This window comes from Marmota monax, unplaced genomic scaffold (assembly GCF_021218885.2).
Source record: "Marmota monax isolate L192 unplaced genomic scaffold, Marmota_monax_Labrador192_F-V1.1 WCK01_AAM20220418_F8-fsc00205, whole genome shotgun sequence".
Taxonomy (NCBI): domain Eukaryota; kingdom Metazoa; phylum Chordata; class Mammalia; order Rodentia; family Sciuridae; genus Marmota; species Marmota monax.
In genome coordinates, this window is record NW_026692417.1 from 2,367,585 (window position 1) to 2,385,290 (window position 17,706).

General features: G+C 49.9%; 1 protein-coding gene across 1 annotated transcript; it reads left to right on the forward strand.

Moving 5' to 3' along the window:
• Positions 1 to 1,666: 1,666 nt before the first annotated feature.
• On the forward strand, positions 1,667 to 16,826 carry Itga2b (integrin subunit alpha 2b). The gene is made up of 30 exons (XM_058578768.1): positions 1,667 to 2,663; positions 4,589 to 4,710; positions 4,800 to 4,897; positions 5,006 to 5,171; positions 5,441 to 5,494; positions 5,569 to 5,610; positions 5,696 to 5,824; positions 6,197 to 6,244; positions 6,378 to 6,421; positions 6,577 to 6,630; positions 6,767 to 6,819; positions 7,001 to 7,212; positions 9,903 to 10,085; positions 10,327 to 10,372; positions 10,472 to 10,576; positions 10,660 to 10,715; positions 10,808 to 10,959; positions 11,148 to 11,273; positions 11,650 to 11,717; positions 11,849 to 11,996; positions 12,529 to 12,621; positions 12,885 to 12,964; positions 13,264 to 13,344; positions 13,576 to 13,675; positions 13,781 to 13,933; positions 14,045 to 14,167; positions 14,609 to 14,722; positions 14,951 to 15,052; positions 15,398 to 15,514; positions 16,590 to 16,826. Exons 1-30 carry the CDS (start codon positions 2,476 to 2,478, stop codon positions 16,641 to 16,643), a joined length of 3,111 nt encoding a protein of 1,036 aa, XP_058434751.1. The 5' UTR covers positions 1,667 to 2,475; the 3' UTR covers positions 16,644 to 16,826.
• Positions 16,827 to 17,706: the final 880 nt, after the last annotated feature.

Consider the following 17,706-nt stretch of genomic DNA (forward strand, 5'->3'; position numbering starts at 1 on the left):
CTCTGTCCAGAATCCATTATTTGCCCTTCCTTTCTTGTAATTGACCTCTGTGTTCCTTCTCCCTTTTCTTATGTCATTCCTTATGCTGGAATATCAATTCAAACCTGTGTTTGAATCCTAGTTTTGTTACCCATTCACTTTGAAAAATTTGGCAATTCACTTAAAACTCCCTTGTGTCATAGATTTTGTGTTTATAATAAATTGTTGTAATAGTACCTATTTCATAGGATTGTTGTGAGAAACATTCTTTTCCTAATGAGACATACTTGTTATCCCTCTGCAGCAGTTATATGTGTTCAATATCTTAACTCCCTCTAGATTAAATGTAGGATCTTGAAGGTTATCTTTATATACCTTATAAACTCAGAGCTTTGAACAGAGTAAGTACATTTGAAAACTTGAATGAAATGTGAGTTAGTATTGGGCTACACAGAATACACCAGTAATACAGTAACCACTCAGTTGAGGACAGTGAGAGGGTGGGGATAAATAAAACACTGGGTGAAGGGCTGGGGTTGTGGCTCAATGATAGAGCGTTTGCCTAGCACATGGGAGGGACTGAGTTCAAACCTGGCACTGGATTTAATCTTCAGCACTACCTGAAAATAAACAAGTAAAGGTATCGTGTTCATCTACAACTAAAAAAAAAGACTGGGTTAAGTATTCATTCTAACAAATTGCATGCCTTGTAATTTGACACTGGGAATTCAGCAATGAAGAAGGCCCTGACTAAAGTTCAAGGATCTTTTAGCCTAGTCAGGGACAGGATTTTTAGCTGTGTGCTGAGATGAAGTACAAGAGGAAGGGAGGAGCTGAAGGGACTTCAGGATGGCACAGGGTGGCTGAGTTTGATCAGAAAATATAGATCAAAAGGAGGATGTGGCTGGGGCTGGGGATGTGGCTCAAGCGGTAGCGCGCTCGCCTGGCATGGGTGTGGCCCGGGTTCGATCCTCAGCACCACATACAAACAAAGATGTTGTGTCTGCCGAAAACTAAAATGTAAATAAAATATTTTTTAAAAAAAGATTACAGATCAGGGCTGAGAATATAGCTTAGTCAGTAGAGTGCTTGTTTTAAAAAAAAAAAAGGGAGGATGTGGCTATGGATTTTCCTTTACTCCTAGCAGACCTCTCAAATTGCCTTCCTGAGAACCTGCCTTTTGGCAAGGCATGCAATGCCAGTAAGACTGGCACTCTTAATCTTCCCATCCTCTTCCATAGAAAATGACTGCCTTTCCGCTCAAAACTTTCCACTTGTCAACCTATGTTTTCATCTTCTGCTCTCAATGCATGCTTCTGTTCAGTGTTGCAGCAAGATCTACTACATGATAGGCTCTTGGCTAGGCCCTGGAGCTACAGAAAGGAACCTGTGGGACTCACGTACACAATCCAGGGAACAAACCACACCTAACCAGTGTGTCAGTGCTGTGCCCATGTGTGTTAGCCTAGGGTGCCAGCCTGAAGAGTCAGGGAGGCTTCCTCTAGGCAATGGACCCCAATAAGAATCAAGTCTTTTTTTTTTTAATATTTATTTTTCAGTTTTCGGTGGACACAACATCTTTATTTTTATGTGGTGCTGAAAATCAAACCCAGCGCCCCGCGCATGCCAGGCGAGCGCGTTACCACTTGAGCCACATCCCCAGCCCAAGAATCAAGTCTTGATAGTTGGACAAAAGTTCTGTCACCCAAGGAGTGAAGGCCTGCTTCCAACTGAACAAGTGGTGCATAATCCCAAAGCCTGTGATCCGTAATGCCCTGTACTGACTCCACCTTTTCTCCATCTCCTTGCCCCTTAAGACAAGACCTTTCCCCAGCACTGGCTGCACTGCTATAGCTACACTATGACTTAGCTTAAGATGGAGAAGGAGCGAGGAAGCTGCTGCAATAGAATCTCTCAATATGGCTGAATGAGGCTGCCTAAAGCCCTAGAAGGAGGAAGTGGATAAGTGCCTTATCCAAAAAGATGGCAGCCTCAGGTCTTATCAGAGGACAGCAGCTTCCTTACTCCCCCTACCTCTGGCTAAGTCACAAAGTGCCACAGCAGAGTAACCAGATGGATGGGGGAGAAGGGGTAGCTGTAGAATTATGAGCTAGAATATAGTTTTACAGGCCTATTAGTTCACAGTTACACTATCCCAATCAGTTGCTTTATACTAATGTGTTGTTATGAGAGGTGGGGTGAATATTCAAAGAGACATAGTGGGGAGGCTGAAACTACAGGAGTTGATATGCTGCTGCCCACAGGAAAAGGGAGGAGTCATGGCTTCCCACCATAAGCTCCTACCCCCCAGGATGGCCTCATCCCCTTCCTAGTAATCCTAAAGATTATATGATCCAGGAGCTATAGCCCTTTTGCTCTGCCTGCTGCTCAGCACATTACTTTGGGTTCTAGTTTGATAAGAAGACTTCCTGTGGTGGAAATTGAAAGAAAGAGGAAAGAGCTGCCCATTTCTGCTCAGGAGGTTGTGGGAGAAGGATGGCCAGAGCTTTGTGTTCACTACATGCCTTCTGGCTTCTGGAGTGGGCACTACTGCTCTTGGGACCTAGTGCTGTCCCAACAGCCTTGGCCTTGAACTTGGACCCTGTGGGACTCACTTTCTATACAGGCCCCAATAACAGCCACTTCGGATTTTCACTGGACTTTCACAAGGACAACCATGGAAGGTGAGCCTTGGGGGGAGTTGGGTAGTGGTGAGAAAGGACCCCCCCCCCCCCGCATACATACACACACTTACACTGCTTCTGTGGGCTTCTAGTTCCCCATTTGTGACAGTAGTTGAGGATTCTGGAGTTTATTTGGGTTGAGCTCTTGTCAGGAATGCTGGGGAGATACTGGTTCAGGTGAGGATGTCAGGGAGGAGTACCAATGGAGAGATGGGCACTGAAACTACAGCAAGAAGACAAAAGAGGGCTGGGGATGTGGCTCAAGCGGTAGCGCGCTCGCCTGGCATGCATGTGGCCCGGGTTCGATCCTCAGCACCACATACAAAAAAATGAAGATGTTGTATCCGCCGATAACTAAAAAATAAATATTAAAAAAAAAATAAAATAAAAAGAAGACAAAAGATAATTCCTTATTTTTTCCTTAAGTGTCAATTGTATGACACTTTATCCTCATCCCATCAAAAAGCATAAAGGAGTACCAGGCACAAAGGTGCATGCCTGTAATCCCAGCAACTCAGGGCAGAAGCAGGAGGATTGTAAGTCCCAGGCCAACCTTGGCAACTTAGTGAGGACCTAAGCAAGACCCCTGTCTCAAAACACTTAAAAGGGTATGGTAACACACTCCTGGGTTTAATCTTCAGGACCAAAAGGCGGGGGCAGCACACATCCTAAAATATATCCCTCCTCCCCATACAAATTGTAGATATTTGAAAAGAAGCAATGAAGTGCTTCTTAGTATTGATCAGACTTTATAATCAGTCTCTGTAGCTATATGACTTATTGTGGCTGACACTGGATTATCCAGTTTTGGAGACTGGTAATGGCAGATAGCCTTCAAGTAACAGTCATTTGGGGGATTTCCTCTGCTAAAGACAATTACTTCACCTAAAGTCAGGTCCTCTTCTGAAGGTGGCTTGCATTCAAAGAGTGTGATCAATGAGAAGCATGCATTTTTTTTCAAAAGTGCTTGACTGGGACCATGCTAAATACCCTTTATAATTTTTTTTTTATTGGAGATTAAATGCAGGTTGCTTTACCATTAAGCTACATCCCAGCTCTATTTTTTATTTTGAGAAAGGATCTTGCTAAGTTGCCTGGCCTGGCATCAAACTTAGAATTCCTCAAAGCCTCCTGAGTCGCAGGAATCACACTGCACCTAGTTTCCCCCATACATTTATTATATTTACTATGTGTGTGTGTGGGGGGGGCTGCTGAGGACTGAACCCAGGGCCTTGTGCATGCGAGGCAAGCACTCTACCAACTGAGCTGTTTCCCCAGCCCACATTTACTCTTGACAGAATTAATTGGTGTTATCCCTGTTTACATAAGGCAGAACAGTCATCTAAACCTAGATCCTCAGCTCTATCAGCACCCATATCCCACTTTAGCTTCTCTCATTCTTCACCATTAAAACCAAGTCTTAAAGGGCTGGGGTTGTAGCTCAGTGGTAGGGAGCTTGCCTTGCACCTGTGAGGCACTGGGTTCGATCCTCAGCACCTTATAAAAACAAATAAATATATTGTGTCCATCTACAACTAAAAAAAAAAAAACAAAAAAACAATTCTCAAGAAGGGATCTAGTGACAGTCTAAATAGGCATTCCAGGAAGCATGTGAACCTCTGGTTTTTGTTGGTAGTAGGAGGGTGGAGACAGTGATCAGCCTTCTAGAGTGCTTTTTCAGCAGAAGAAAAACACCATTTGGTGTTCAAATCAAACCAAATGGTTTTAGTCCAGCTCACTGGGTTACAATAGGCATGTGAATTCCCTTCCTGAAAGTCCATTTCACTGTCCATAAAATGAAGATCGGTGAGGAAAGATGGTCCAGTGTTCCCCGGGCCACACGGCCTTCCCAGCACTGCTCCCAGGGCGGGCTACCAGGCAGGATATGCAGAAATTTGCTCCACGCTCATCCAGCTTTTCTACAGAGTGGCCATCGTAGTGGGCGCCCCGCGGAACCTGGGCCCAAACCAGGAGGAAACTGGCGGCGTGTTCCTGTGCCCCTGGAATGCTGCGGGTGGCCAGTGCTCCCCGCTGTCCTTCAATTTCAGTGAGTCCCTGGAATGGAGGTAAAATGAAGGACCAGAGAGACATGAATGACCAAGGCTTCAACGCCCCATTCCTCCTTGTGCCCTCCAGATGATGAGACCCGAAATATTGGCTCCCAAACTCTCCAAACCTTCAAGGCCCGGCAAGGACTTGGGGCGTCGGTGGTCAGCTGGAAAGACGTAATTGTGGTAGGCGCTGCAGACAGGACACCAGGAGCCGTCGGGGGCGGGGAACAGGGACACGTGGGGTAGCCTGAATCTCATGCCATTCTCCACTATACTGTGGCCCTGCTCCAGGCCTGCGCCCCCTGGCAACACTGGAACGTCCTAGAAAAGACTCAACAAGCTGAAAAGACGCCCGTTGGTGGCTGCGTCGTGGTTCAACTGCAAGGCGGGGGCCGCGCGGAGTACTCACCCTGTCGGTCCAATACCATGAGCCGGGTTTATGTAGAAAATTTTTTTAGTAAGCTCCGCCCTTCGTTTTGGCTCCTCCCACTCGCTGCCCTTTAGCTGGGCCCTTAAGCGGACAGCTCCCTAGGTCCTGTTCCCAGGTCCTTCTTTCAATCAGGCGTCGGCTCAACTCCTGGCCCCGCCCCTTCTGATCAAAGCCACGCCTCCACACCGCTCCCCAAGGCTGGGTCCCTGCGGCACTCGGCTCCCTCCAGGCTTCAGGTTGGAGAGTATCCTTCATCTTCCGCCCCTTTGCTGATCCCTTTTCCTCGCCTTCTCTAGACGGAGACAAGCGATACTGTGAAGCGGGCTTCAGCTCCGTGGTAACCCAGGCAAGTAGGGACCAAAAGTGATGTGGGGCATCCCCGAACAGGACCCCCTCTCACGTTCAGTGCTTCCCTTTCAGGCAGGAGAGCTGGTGCTTGGGGCTCCTGGCGGCTATTTTTTCTTAGGTAAGTGCCCAGCGATACCAACTCTCCCTTCTCGCCTGGTCTCCCCTGCACTGGGTCACACACACCTCCTGTCCCCCACTGTTAGGTCTTCTGGCCCGGGCTCCAATTGCCGATATCATCTCGAGTTACCGTCCAGGCACTCTTTTGTGGAACGTTCCTACCCAGAGCTTTACCTACGACTCTAGCAAACCAGAGTACTTCGACGGCTATCGGGGTAAACCTGCCACCTCCCCTCTGGGCTTCCCAGCATTCTAAGAGTTACCGCCCACCTCAGCTGTCAGATCCTCTCTGCCTGAGCCTCCAATCCTAGCTGGCCAGCCCCAGAACAGAGGCTCCCCAGCTCAGTTCTCAGCCATTCTCCCCGCCCAGCCCTTTTCTCAACTCTGATGCACCCCATCTCTCCTTTTCCTCCTTGCACTCACAGTGAAGCCTCGAGCAAGGTTTACTTAGCCTTTTGATGGCTTCAGTTTTCCCGTTTACACAACGCAGGGTTTGAACTTGGTGGCTTCTGAGTTCCCTCCTTCTTTGTCTCCGGTTTCCCTCCCTGCTTAACGCTTCTGAAAACACTAACGTGTGCTGTTCTCAGGGTACTCGGTAGCAGTGGGAGAGTTCGACGGGGATCTGAACACTACAGGCAAGAAATCCACTTAGGGGCCGGGGCTGGGGAGCCCACAGGGAGGAGCATCTACCCGAATCTCCCCTGGGTGCGGAATGCGGGAGGGGAGGGGTAGATAGGTTCTGAAGATCTCATTCCCTGGACTCCCCAGAGTATGTCTTCGGTGCCCCCACTTGGAGCTCTACCTTGGGAGCGGTGAGTGCCCCCTGCCCTGCCACTCCACATTCAGAACCTGACAATCCTCATGCTGACAACTTCCTTGCGCCCCCAAACCTCCTGCCCCTTCTCAGTGGGAGCTGGAGGCTTCCAAGGAAGCAGGAATAATGGGCTCCATTGCGTTCTACGTGCAGGTGGAAATTTTGGACTCCTATTACCAGACGCTGCACCGATTGCATGGAGAGCAGGTGGGTGCCACGTCCCAGCTGGAGTGGCAGAGGCCCTGGAGCTGAGACCCCAAATATTTCATGGGATATGAGGGCAGATGTCTAACAGAGGGTGTTGAGTCTGGAGGCACGAACTAAGGTGCTCCCCATCTTGCAGGTGGCTTCTTATTTCGGGCATTCTGTGGTCGTCACTGATGTTAATGCAGACGGGTGAGGAGGAGAGCCCCACCCCTATCCAGTTGGGTCCCCAATTAACAGAGGCCGAAGCTAGCCTCCATCTCTTCTTTTCTCAGCCCTTCCTTTCCTGTGACTACCTAGGGAAGGAGGAGAAAGAGGGTGGGTGAGATTTGGCCCTCCTCTCTAGAATCCTAATCATCCATCTGGCTCGCAGGAGGCACGACCTGCTGGTGGGCGCTCCACTGTACATGGAGAGCCGGGCTGACCGCAAGCTGGCAGAGGTGGGACGCGTTTACTTGTACCTGCAACCCCGAGGCCCCCACGCTCTGGGTGCCCCCAGCCTCCTGCTGACCGGCACACAGCTCTATGGGCGATTTGGCTCTGCTATTGCACCCTTGGGCGACCTCAACCGGGATGGCTACAATGGTAGGGAAGAGAGGAACCCCACTTGCTGCAGGGGGGTTGACAGCCATCATAAAAAGCTGGACTCGATCTCTGGGCAGCAGGAGCCAGGAAAGGCTCAAGCAAGGAGTGACACTATCCTAAATGTGGTTTCAAAACCCAGCTGCTGAGTGGGAGCAGATAGGAGAATTAAAGGGAATCAATTAGAATGGATTTTCCCTAATCCAGGACAGATGACCACCTGGACAGCAGAATTTGGCAGTGAAGTTAGAGATGAGGGTGACTTCATAGATAATTAGGAATTAGATTACTAGGACTTGATGGGTTGTGAGATGGGGTAAGGGAGAGAGAGGAGTTGGGTGCGTTGGTGGTGCTCTTCACTGCCTGGAACTCAGGCCATGGCACAGGTCTGGAGGAGAAAGGAGGTCCATACCTCTTGAAGGGCTTGGGACCATTAGGTGGAAATGTCCAGGGAATCCTTGGACATGGTTTCCCCGACTTCTAGGAGAGAGGACTGATTGAGAGGTAGATACTTGGGAAGAACAGTTCAGGTCTAGCCTGTGAAATGAGAAGAGGCCCAGGACAGAGCCCTCAGGAGTAGGAGCATTTAGGGGATACCCAGAGGAGGTGAATCAGAAAGAAACAGAAACAGAGTATCCAGAGGAGATAGAAGGAGAACCTTGAGATCCAATGACCTAGAATTCTCTCCAAGGAAGAGAATGCTTTAAGCAGGAGGAAGGATAGGATCACTGGCTGCCTATGCTGTTGAAAGGTACAGTTAGATGGTCTGGGGAAGTATCCCATGGGCATTATCAAGAAGGAGGTCACTGGTGAGACTAACAAGAATCAATCAAGGGTGGGGTAGGGACAGAAGTTAGAATACCATGGGGCAAGATATGAATAAAGGTGAAGAATTGGAGGCAGGCAGTATAGAAGACTCTTTCAACCAGTTTGACTTAAGAAAGCAAAAAGCAAAAGGATGATCATGGAAAGGAGGGAAGTCAAGGGAAGATTATTTCAATTCAGAAGAATAGGGAGTATGCTGAATGTGAAGGAAAATGGTCTTATGAGGAAACTTAGGGATAAGCCAGAAGAAGGTCCCTGAGAGGCAGGGTCAAGGAGGAGCACCTATTCAAGGATCATATGAGGAGAGGGAGAGAAAGTAGGTGTAAATTTATAAGACAACAGTTACACTGCTCCTCTTTATGAAGTAAAGATGAGATCACCTACTGAAGGAAGTGGGTGCAGGTAGCTTGTCAGAATGAAGCAGTTTCAAAATAGGTGCTGAGTAGAAAACTCTTCAGACTGCTGTGAGGCCTTGAGCCTCGAGGTCCCAGTGAAGGCTGGAGATCTGGAATTCATGATGCCCAATCTGAATTAGCCCAAAGTGGAATCCAAAGTGAAAACTGGCAACAGGGCAACAAGACCAAGGATATAACAAGGAAGATAAAATGCTCAGGAAATGAGAGGAGGGAGAGAGGGATCAGGAGAGAGAGGGGACCACAGCATGAGGATAGGCTGTGGTTAGGGTGCTCTTATCTGGATGAATTCTGTGTAGTTTGATTAGGAAAAGCAACAATGGTATTTAAAAGTAAAGAGCTGCTATACAGAAAACATATCATAAACCAAATTAGAAGACAAAGAAAAGATAGTTGTAACACATATAGCAAAGTCCTTAATTCATTCATTCTTTCTTTTTTTTTTTTGCACTGCTGGGGATTGAATCCAGAGTCTTGTGCATGCAAGCACTCTACCAACTGACTATATCCCCAGCCCCAAGACCTTAATTCTTAACTTGTGCCAAGACTTCTTTTTTGGTCAGTACTAAGGATTGAACCTAGGGGGCATTCTACCACTGAGCTACATCCCCAGCCTTTTTTATTTTTATTTTATTTTGAGATTGGGTCTTGCTAAGTTGCTGAGGCTGGCCTCAAAGTTTGTGATCCTTCTGCCTCAGCCTCTCAAGTCATTGGGATTACAGGCAGGTGCCATTGTGCCTATCCAAAGAACTTTATAAGGTTATTTTACAATGAAAATATTAGTGTGCTGGGGTTGTAGCTCAGTGATAGAGCACTTACCTTACATGCCCAAGGCCTGAGGCTCCATCCTCCATAGCAGAAAAAAAAAAAATAGTGATAAAAGCTGGTGGTGATGTGGCTCCAAGTTTGCATGGTGAAAGTGGAATAAAAAAATAGAAAAAAAAAGGGTCCATCAAGGAAGAGGGACCAATATTAATAAGTCTCAGTTATTTAGTCTTCTGGAATTCAGTTTTTGCATCTAAAATAGAAGTAATAGGGGCTGCGGTTGTGGCTCAGTGGTAGAGCGCTCGCCTAGTACATGTGAGGCACTGGGTTCGATCCTCAGCACCACATAAAAATAAAATAAAGGAATTGTGTCCACCTACAACTAAAAAATATAAAAATAAAATAAAGTAGAAGTAATAATGCTAGATTTTCAGAATGAAAGGAAATATTGTCAATATTTTCTCCTCTGTAGATAGTAAGGGCTTTTACTATTTTGATAACAATTCTACTTGACTGGTCTCTCTCCTGTCAGATTGCAAACTCCCAGAAGACAGTGCAGCCACCTCCTTGCCCCAGACTTTGTAGCTTTCTTGACTCTTCCGGTCTGCCCACAGAAGAAGCTCAGGAAGGTTTTACAGAGTCTCTAGGGTGATTGAATGACAAACATTTCCTTTCTCTTACTCCTTCCAGATGTTGCAGTGGCTGCCCCCTATGGGGGTCCTAGTGGTCAAGGCCAAGTGCTGATTTTCCTGGGTCAAAGTGAGGGGCTGAGCTCACGCCCTGCCCAGGTCCTGGACAGCCCCTTCCCCACAGGCTCTGGCTTTGGCTTCTCCTTGCGAGGTGCCATGGACATCGATGACAATGGATACCCAGGTGCCCCTGAACTGCCTCCAGCAAGACAAGGAAGGCCTTATGGCATTTGCCAGAAGTGCTGACAGATATAGCTGGGGGCCAATGCCTGACCTAGTGCAGCAAGGGCTCTGGGATGCCTGCGGGGGTGGAGCCAGTCAAGCCTTCCGTGGGGGAGATGGTATGAGGCACCTCTGGGAAGATGACATGAGAACGCTACACTCTCTCTAATTGCCCCTTCTGACTCCTCTCCCAATGTCTACAGACTTGCTGGTGGGAGCCTATGAGGCCAGCAAGGTGGCTGTATACAGGTGAGCACTGGTCCAACAGCGGGGTGGGGAAGGCCCATATGATCAGAGGAGGCCACGTCAGGAAGGGTCACAATAGCAGGCTTCCCCTGATCCCATCAGAGCTCAGCCGGTAGTGAGGACCACTGTCCAGCTGCTGGTGCAAGACTCACTGAATCCTGCTGTGAAGAATTGTGTTCTGGAACAGACCAAAACACCAGTGAGCTGGTGAGGTGGTGGAGGGCATGGGCCGGGCAGGATCCAGGACCTCGGAGAGGCTCTAGCCCCTGAACCAACTCATGTCTTTGTAGCTTCAACATCCAGATGTGTGTGGGCGCCACTGGGCACAACATTCCTCAGAAGCTGTGTGAGTGTCATGGAGGAGGTTGGAGGGAAGCAGGTCTGGGCTTCCCAGAGGCTGGCCAGGGAGATCCTGATCCTTATTGTTTGCCCTGCCAGATATAAATGCTGATCTGCAGCTGGACCGGCAGAAGCCCCGCCATAGCCGGCGGGTGCTACTGCTGGACTCTCAACAGGCGGCCATCACTCTGAGCCTCGATCTGAGTGGAAGGCACAGCCCCATCTGCCACACCATTAGAGCCTTCCTTCGAGTATGTCCAGGCCAGGGACTGATGGGGCTGGGTGTGCCAAGCTTACCCACCAGACTTATTCATCCAGCCTTGGGGCACCGGGATGGGTGCTGTGGGTACAGAAATGGTCAGTAGGACATGGTCCCTACTGGCCAGGGAAGGCAATATGTACAAGTAGCAGGATTGTCCAACTCTTGACCTCCTCTTAGGATGAGACAGATTTCCGGGATAAGCTGAGTCCTATTGTGCTCAGCCTCAACGTGTCCCTGCCACTCGAGAAGACTGGAGTAGCCCCTGCTCTTGTGCTACACGGAGACACACATGTCCAGGAGCAGGTGGGTGGGGCAGAGGGGAGGCAAGGGAGGTGCAAGATTCCTGACAGGAAATCAGGATTAAGGTTAGTACACAAGTTGAAATGTGAATCCCAAAACCGTGATGTCACCTCTAAACCCTAATGAACCGCCCAAATCTCAATATCCCCTAAACTCTAATGTAAACTCATAAACCCTGACATCACCACCAAGCCCTAGAGCTTGTATCAACCCCAAAGACTTGAGATCTCCACGTTCCTCATCTCAGGTTGTCTCACTCCCTGAGCTCTGACATGAATCCCAAGCCTATTCTTGTCTTCCTAACCCTGATGTAAACCACCAAACCCCAAAATCTCAAGCACCTCTAGCTGATCCATAAACCCTGCTGTGTCCTTTCTAGACCCGCATCATCCTGGACTGTGGAGAAGATGATCTGTGTGTGCCCCAGCTTTGGCTCACTGCCATGGTGTGAGGGAACCTCCCACTCTAACCCTGCCCCTTTGTCCCACGAAACCTGTTTCCCACCTGGGTCCTGGCTCCTCCTCCCAGACTCTGTATTTGGACTGAGCCTTCCTGACTTCACCCATTTCCCCCCACAGGATGGGCTCCCCACTCCTATTTGGGGCTGATAATGTGCTGGAGCTGCAGGTGAACGCAGGCAATGAGGGCGAGGGGGCTTATGAGGCAGAGCTGGCGGTGCACCTGCCCCCAGGCGCCCACTACATGCAGGCTCTCAGCAACATTGAGGTGAGTCCCCCACCCTGTGGCATTGCCAGGGACCTGGAGGGTGACTCTCAACTCCCACAGGAGAGCTCCTATTTCGCTTACCTTTTGCTGTAAAAGATGACTTACTTTTAAATATAAATATATATATATATATATATATATATATATAGAAGAGAAAAACTTGCTAATGACACAAAATTGAAGGCTATTATAAAACACCCAATAAGGCTCAGGAACTAAATGTTAACAGGAATATCTTCTTGATTTCCTTCCAGTCTTTCACTCCAACATTGGCAGGTACTTACATGGTTATCTGTTTTCCATCCTGCTGATGTATTTTATAACAATGGGGCTCTACTCTATGTACTAGTCTGTGTTCTTTTTAATGTTCAAAATGAAAATTCACTTTAAAATGTAATAAAGTGCACAGCAATACAGAAACTAGAATCCTGCCCCCCATCTTGGCACATAAGTCTCACAGTTTGCCAAGAAAGTGCCAGATACACATGGGATGCTCTGTAACCCACCTATGCCTCCCAACTGCTCCAAAAAGGGCTTTAGGAGGCTCATCTGCAACCAGAAGAAGGAGAATGAGACCAAAATGGTGCTGTGCGAGCTGGGAAACCCCATGAAGAACAACACCCGGGTGAGGCCTCCGAGGCATGCGCAGACAGCGGGGAGGGGACACTGAGTTTGGAGTCAGGTAGCTCTGGGCTGGAATCCTTGTCTCATACTCCCTATCAGCATGTTCCTGGGTGAGTGACTTTCCCTCTCCAAGTGGGCTTCTGGGTAAAATGGAGATAATAATGCTAATTTTGGCGTGGGTGGGCTGGAGGCCATATTCAGAGCAGGGCTGCGCAGGGTGGAGTGGACATCTTGGCAGTGACTTTGGTCCTCTGCATCTCTCAGATAGGAATCACAATGTTGGTGAGTGTGGAAAACCTAGAAGAAGCTGGAGAGTATGTGTCCTTCCAGCTGCAGATAAGGAGGTACTAGACTGGGAAGCCCTCCTTTCCCCCACTTTCCCCCCCATGCAGGGACACTTTCTTACAGAAAGGTCTTCAGTGGTGTCTGTCTTGCATTTCCCTGTTCCCTTTCTTCCTCAGGGACTTGTTTCTGAGTCTTGGAGCCCTAGAGGACACCCCTCCACACCTGCCCAGGCCTATCTACAGTGTAGCATGCTGTTTGGGAAATTAGCTCTCTCTGAGCCCTCTGAAATTCTGGCTGCACCCCAGAGAGTCGCTGGGCTAGTCTACCTGACCTGCCTCTTCTCACCCTTCCCCTCCAGCAAGAACAGCCAGAATCCAAACAGCAAGGTTGTGCTGCTGGATGTGCCAGTCCGGGCAGAGGCCAGAGTGGAACTGCAAGGGTGAGCAGCCAAGACTGGAAAGGGGAGATGGTGGAAGGGCTCTAAAGTTCAGGTGAGGAGCTGGGATGCAGCTCAGTGACAGAGTGCATGCTTAGCAAGTGTGGGGCTCTGGGTTCTATCTGCAGCACCTCAAAGACAAAAACACAAAGGAGTAAATTTAGGGGGCCATTGAGGGTTCCCCAAAGACCCTCCAGGGGATCAAACTCACTCTGGAGGCTTGGGCACCTACAGGAACTCCTTCCCAGCCTCTCTCGTGGTGGCAGCTGAAGAAAGTGACAGAGAACAGAATAGCTTGGACAGCTGGATCCCCAAAGTGGAACACACTTATGAGGTAGGAAGGAGCATCTGGGACCCAGGCTAGGGTGAGAGGGTTCTAAGGGCTGTGGGTGATATGCTGAACTCCCTGCTCATCCTACTGTCACACCCCACCCCAAAGCTCCATAACAAGGGTCCTGGTACTGCAAATGGCCTCCACCTCAGTATCCACCTCCCTGGCCAGTCCCAGCCCTCAGACCTCCTCTACATCCTGAATATACAGCCCCAGGGGGACCTTCGGTGCTCCTCACAACCTTCTCCCAACCCCCTCAAGGTGAGAACTGGGTGGGTGAAAGACCTGAGGGAATTCTCCGACCAACAACCACAGTCTCTGAGGTTGGGGACACAAACCACGGGGGAATTGATAGCTCCCTTGCCTCCCCAGCTGGACTGGAGGCTGCCCACGCCCAGCCCTTCTCCCACTCAACCAGTCCATCGCAAGCGGGACCGCAGACAGGCCTTCTTGCCAGGGCTCAAGCAGCCGGGAGAACAGGATCCAGTTCTGGTGGTGAGCACCCTGTGGTCTCTGGCTGGGGCCTGCCTGGGCCCAGGAGCCAGAGGGGATAGGAGGCAGGAAGAGCCCCCCTGGGACCCATAAAGTACTTCAAGGGAACAGGAAAGATGATGCCGGGCTGGTATCTGGAGTGGGCTGGGGGACACTTGCAGTTAAACTTCCCAGTACATTAAAAAATTGCCAAAGCAACGTTGCAAACATTCTGGGTATTGAAGGCTGTGTGATGGCCTCCTCCTTCCAGCCTTGTCCCTGCGTTTCCGGGCTGTCGAGCAAACTGCATGTAGAGACACCATCCGAAGCTCTAACCTGAGGCCCTTCCCGAGGGGAAGGCCTGAGCTTCCTGACCCTCCTGGTCCTCTCTGTGTTGGGACCCTGGGGTGAGGGGCAGGGGACAAGGGCCAGGAGGGGCTGGGGACTGATGACACATCCTCTCAGAGCTGCGAGTCGGCGTCCTGTACAGTGGTGCAGTGTGAGCTGCAGGAGATGGCGCGCGGGCAACGAGCCACCGTCACGGTGCTGGCCCTGCTGTCGCTGCCCAGCCTCCGCCAGGTGGGGTTGGGCGCGGGTGGGCAGGGCCTTGTGGAGGCGGGACCCGAGTTTGTAGGGAGAGAGGAGGGGCTTCGGGGGCGGGGACAGGGGAGGCGGAGCCTCGGGGGCGGGGAAAGGGAGAGGACGAGGTTTCGCTCCGGGGGTGAGGGCGGTATTCCCAGAGAGGACTCCGCCGCCCAGAGGCGTCCTGTGGCTTGTGCAAGTGCCTTTTACCCCCACCCTTGGTAGAGGCCGCTGGATCAGTTTGTGCTGCAGTCGCACGCGTGGTTCAACGTCTCTTCCCTTCCCTACGCGGTGCCTGCGCTCAGCCTGCCCAGCGGAGAAGCCCTGGTGAGCGAGAGGGGACCACGGGGAGATGAGGCCTGCAAGACCCATTGGTATTCCTGTGTCGGTGCCCAGCCAGCGTGGGGGCAGGGTCTCCCTGGAGCTGAGGGGTGGTACGGGGAGGTGATGGCTTGGCTGGGGGTGGGGCGCGGTTAAAAGGCCCCAGGTGTGAATCTTTGAAAAGGTGGATGTCAAGAGTCTGAGGAGAGGGCTGGGGTTGTGGCTCAGCGGTAGAGCGCTCATCCAGCAAGTGTGAGACACTGGGTTTGATTCTCAGCACCACATATAAATAAATAAATTAATAGTAATAATAATAAAAAGAGTCTGAGGAGACACCAGTTTTGTCCCCAGGTGCAGACACAGCTGTTTCGGGCTCTGGAGGAGCGGCCCATTCCCATCTGGTGGGTACTGGTGGGAGCTCTGGGTGGCCTGCTGCTGCTCACCATTCTGGTCCTGGCCATGTGGAAGGTAAGATGTAAAGGGTGGTAGAGTCCCCAGGTGGGCACAAACTAGGAGGCAGGGAAAGACCAGGCCTGTCCTGTGTACATCTTTACTATTGGAATGTCATTCTCTGAGGACCTCTTCAGGGCATAAACTCCTAGAAGGGGTGGCAACTGAAATTCTAAGGCCTTTAGACCCTTTGAGGAAGAGCCTTCTAGAATTCCTGGCGGCTGTGGATAGGGTTAACTTCCTCCAGTTCTGTCCTTCCCTTCCCCTAGTGAGGTGAGAGAACAAAGGAATGGTCCTGTCCCTGCCCCTTGCTTCTTAGGAGGCCCTGGAGGATCACTCATTGCTCTGCTCCTGGAGAATAGTGCCCAAGCCCTAGGAAGATGTGGCGCTTTTAGGGAAAGCACACATTAAACCTGTAATCATCACATATCATGACATGCTTGAGTCAGTTAGAGACAAACTTCAATATCTAAGACAAAATCAGAGTTGGACATGGAGGCACAACCTTGTAATCCCAGCAACTCAGGAGGCTGAGGCAAGAGGATAGCAAGGTTGAGGCCAGCCTCAGCAACTTAGTGAAACCCTGTCTCAAAAATAAAATTTGTGGGGCTGGGGTTGTGGCTCAGTGGTAGAGCACTTGCCTAGCATATGTGAGGCACTGGGTTCGATCTTCAACACCACATAAAAATATGTAAATAAATAAATTATGGTATTGTGTTCATCTACAAGTAAACAACAAAAAAATAAAAATAAAATTTGTAAAAGGGCTGAGGTGTGGCTCAGGGCTAGAGCACTTGCCTAGCATGCTTGAGGCCCTGAGTTGATCCTAAATACTCCAAAAGAAAAGAAATCAAAGAAAGAAAAAGAAAAAATCAGGGGAGAAAAAAAAATTTTTTTTCAGAAACCCAACTATTAGTTGCCTGCCTTGTCTCTAAATAGGGAAAGGTTTCCAGCTGTGTGCAGTGGGGCTCAGGTACTGTGCTGGTCCAGGGAAAATATCTGTGGCTGCTGGAGCCCAGCACATTTTCTTACTGACACTTTGAGGCATAGGGATCATCTCTAACTCCTGACTCCAACCCCTGTGAACCCCCAGGCTGGCTTCTTCAAGCGAAATCGGCCACCCCTGGAAGAAGATGAAGAGGAGTGAAGCCCAGCCCAGTGCTGTTCTGACTGTGTGTGGTGCCTGCTTTGCCTCATCTACAGCTTGCTCCCTAGGTCTGACCTCTACGGGTTGGAGCTGTTCCACGTTGGCCTTTTGGTGTCCCTCCTCTTCCAACAGAGTAGGATCACCTCCTTTCATGTTGCCTAATAAAGACATTGACCCCCAAAACCTAGTGAGCTGTCTCCTCTTGGGTCAAAGAAAGAGGGGAAGTGGAGAGATATTTGCATATCTCTCTGGGGACCAGAGCTGATAGAAGTCTGAGCGAGAGTGTCTCTGCCAGGGCACATGTTACAAATTACTGTCAAGGATCAGAGTGGGGGCAGCAGATATGAGAGAGATGGGGTGGCAGGGCCTCCAGGCAAACTGGAGGAGGGTAAGGGTGTTTGCAGGTGTATGTGTGAGTGGGGGTTGGGAGAGGCAGAGAAGGAAGGCTGGGTGCCTGGTGGGCAGATTTAAACAGAATATTTTTCATGATTTTGAAGAGAGAAATCTAAAATGCTCTGAGGCTTGGGGAAAATAACATGATCTCCTGGCCTCTCTCCACCCCTAAAAAAAAAAAAAAAAAAAAAGCCTGTAAAACTGTGTTCAGAGTGAGGAGGGCAGAGGGAGGCTGATAGAGCTCTCAGCCTGAGGAGGGCAGTGTCACACCAAAGGAGGACAGCAAGGATTGTACCTACCCCCAAACCTTGCTACTACCACCCTGATGCTGTTCCTTCCTCCCCACTGACAAGAAGGGTCTTCTGTTAATAAGGGGGTGAGGAGTGGTAGACAATTTTCCAACTGATTCATGTGTTCCATAAATATTGAGCACCTACCTACCATGTGCCTTGGACTATTCCAGTGCTGGAATTCAAGTGGAGAAAGAATAAAGCAAGAAGCCAGGCGCAGTGGTGCATGCCTGTGATCCCAGCAGCTTGGGAGGCTGAGGGAGGAGGCTCAAGAATTCAAAGCCAGTCTTAGCAAAAGCGAGATGCTAAGCAACTCCATGAGACCCTGTCTCTAAATCAAACACAAAAATGGGCTGAGGATGTGGCTTAGTGGTTGAGTA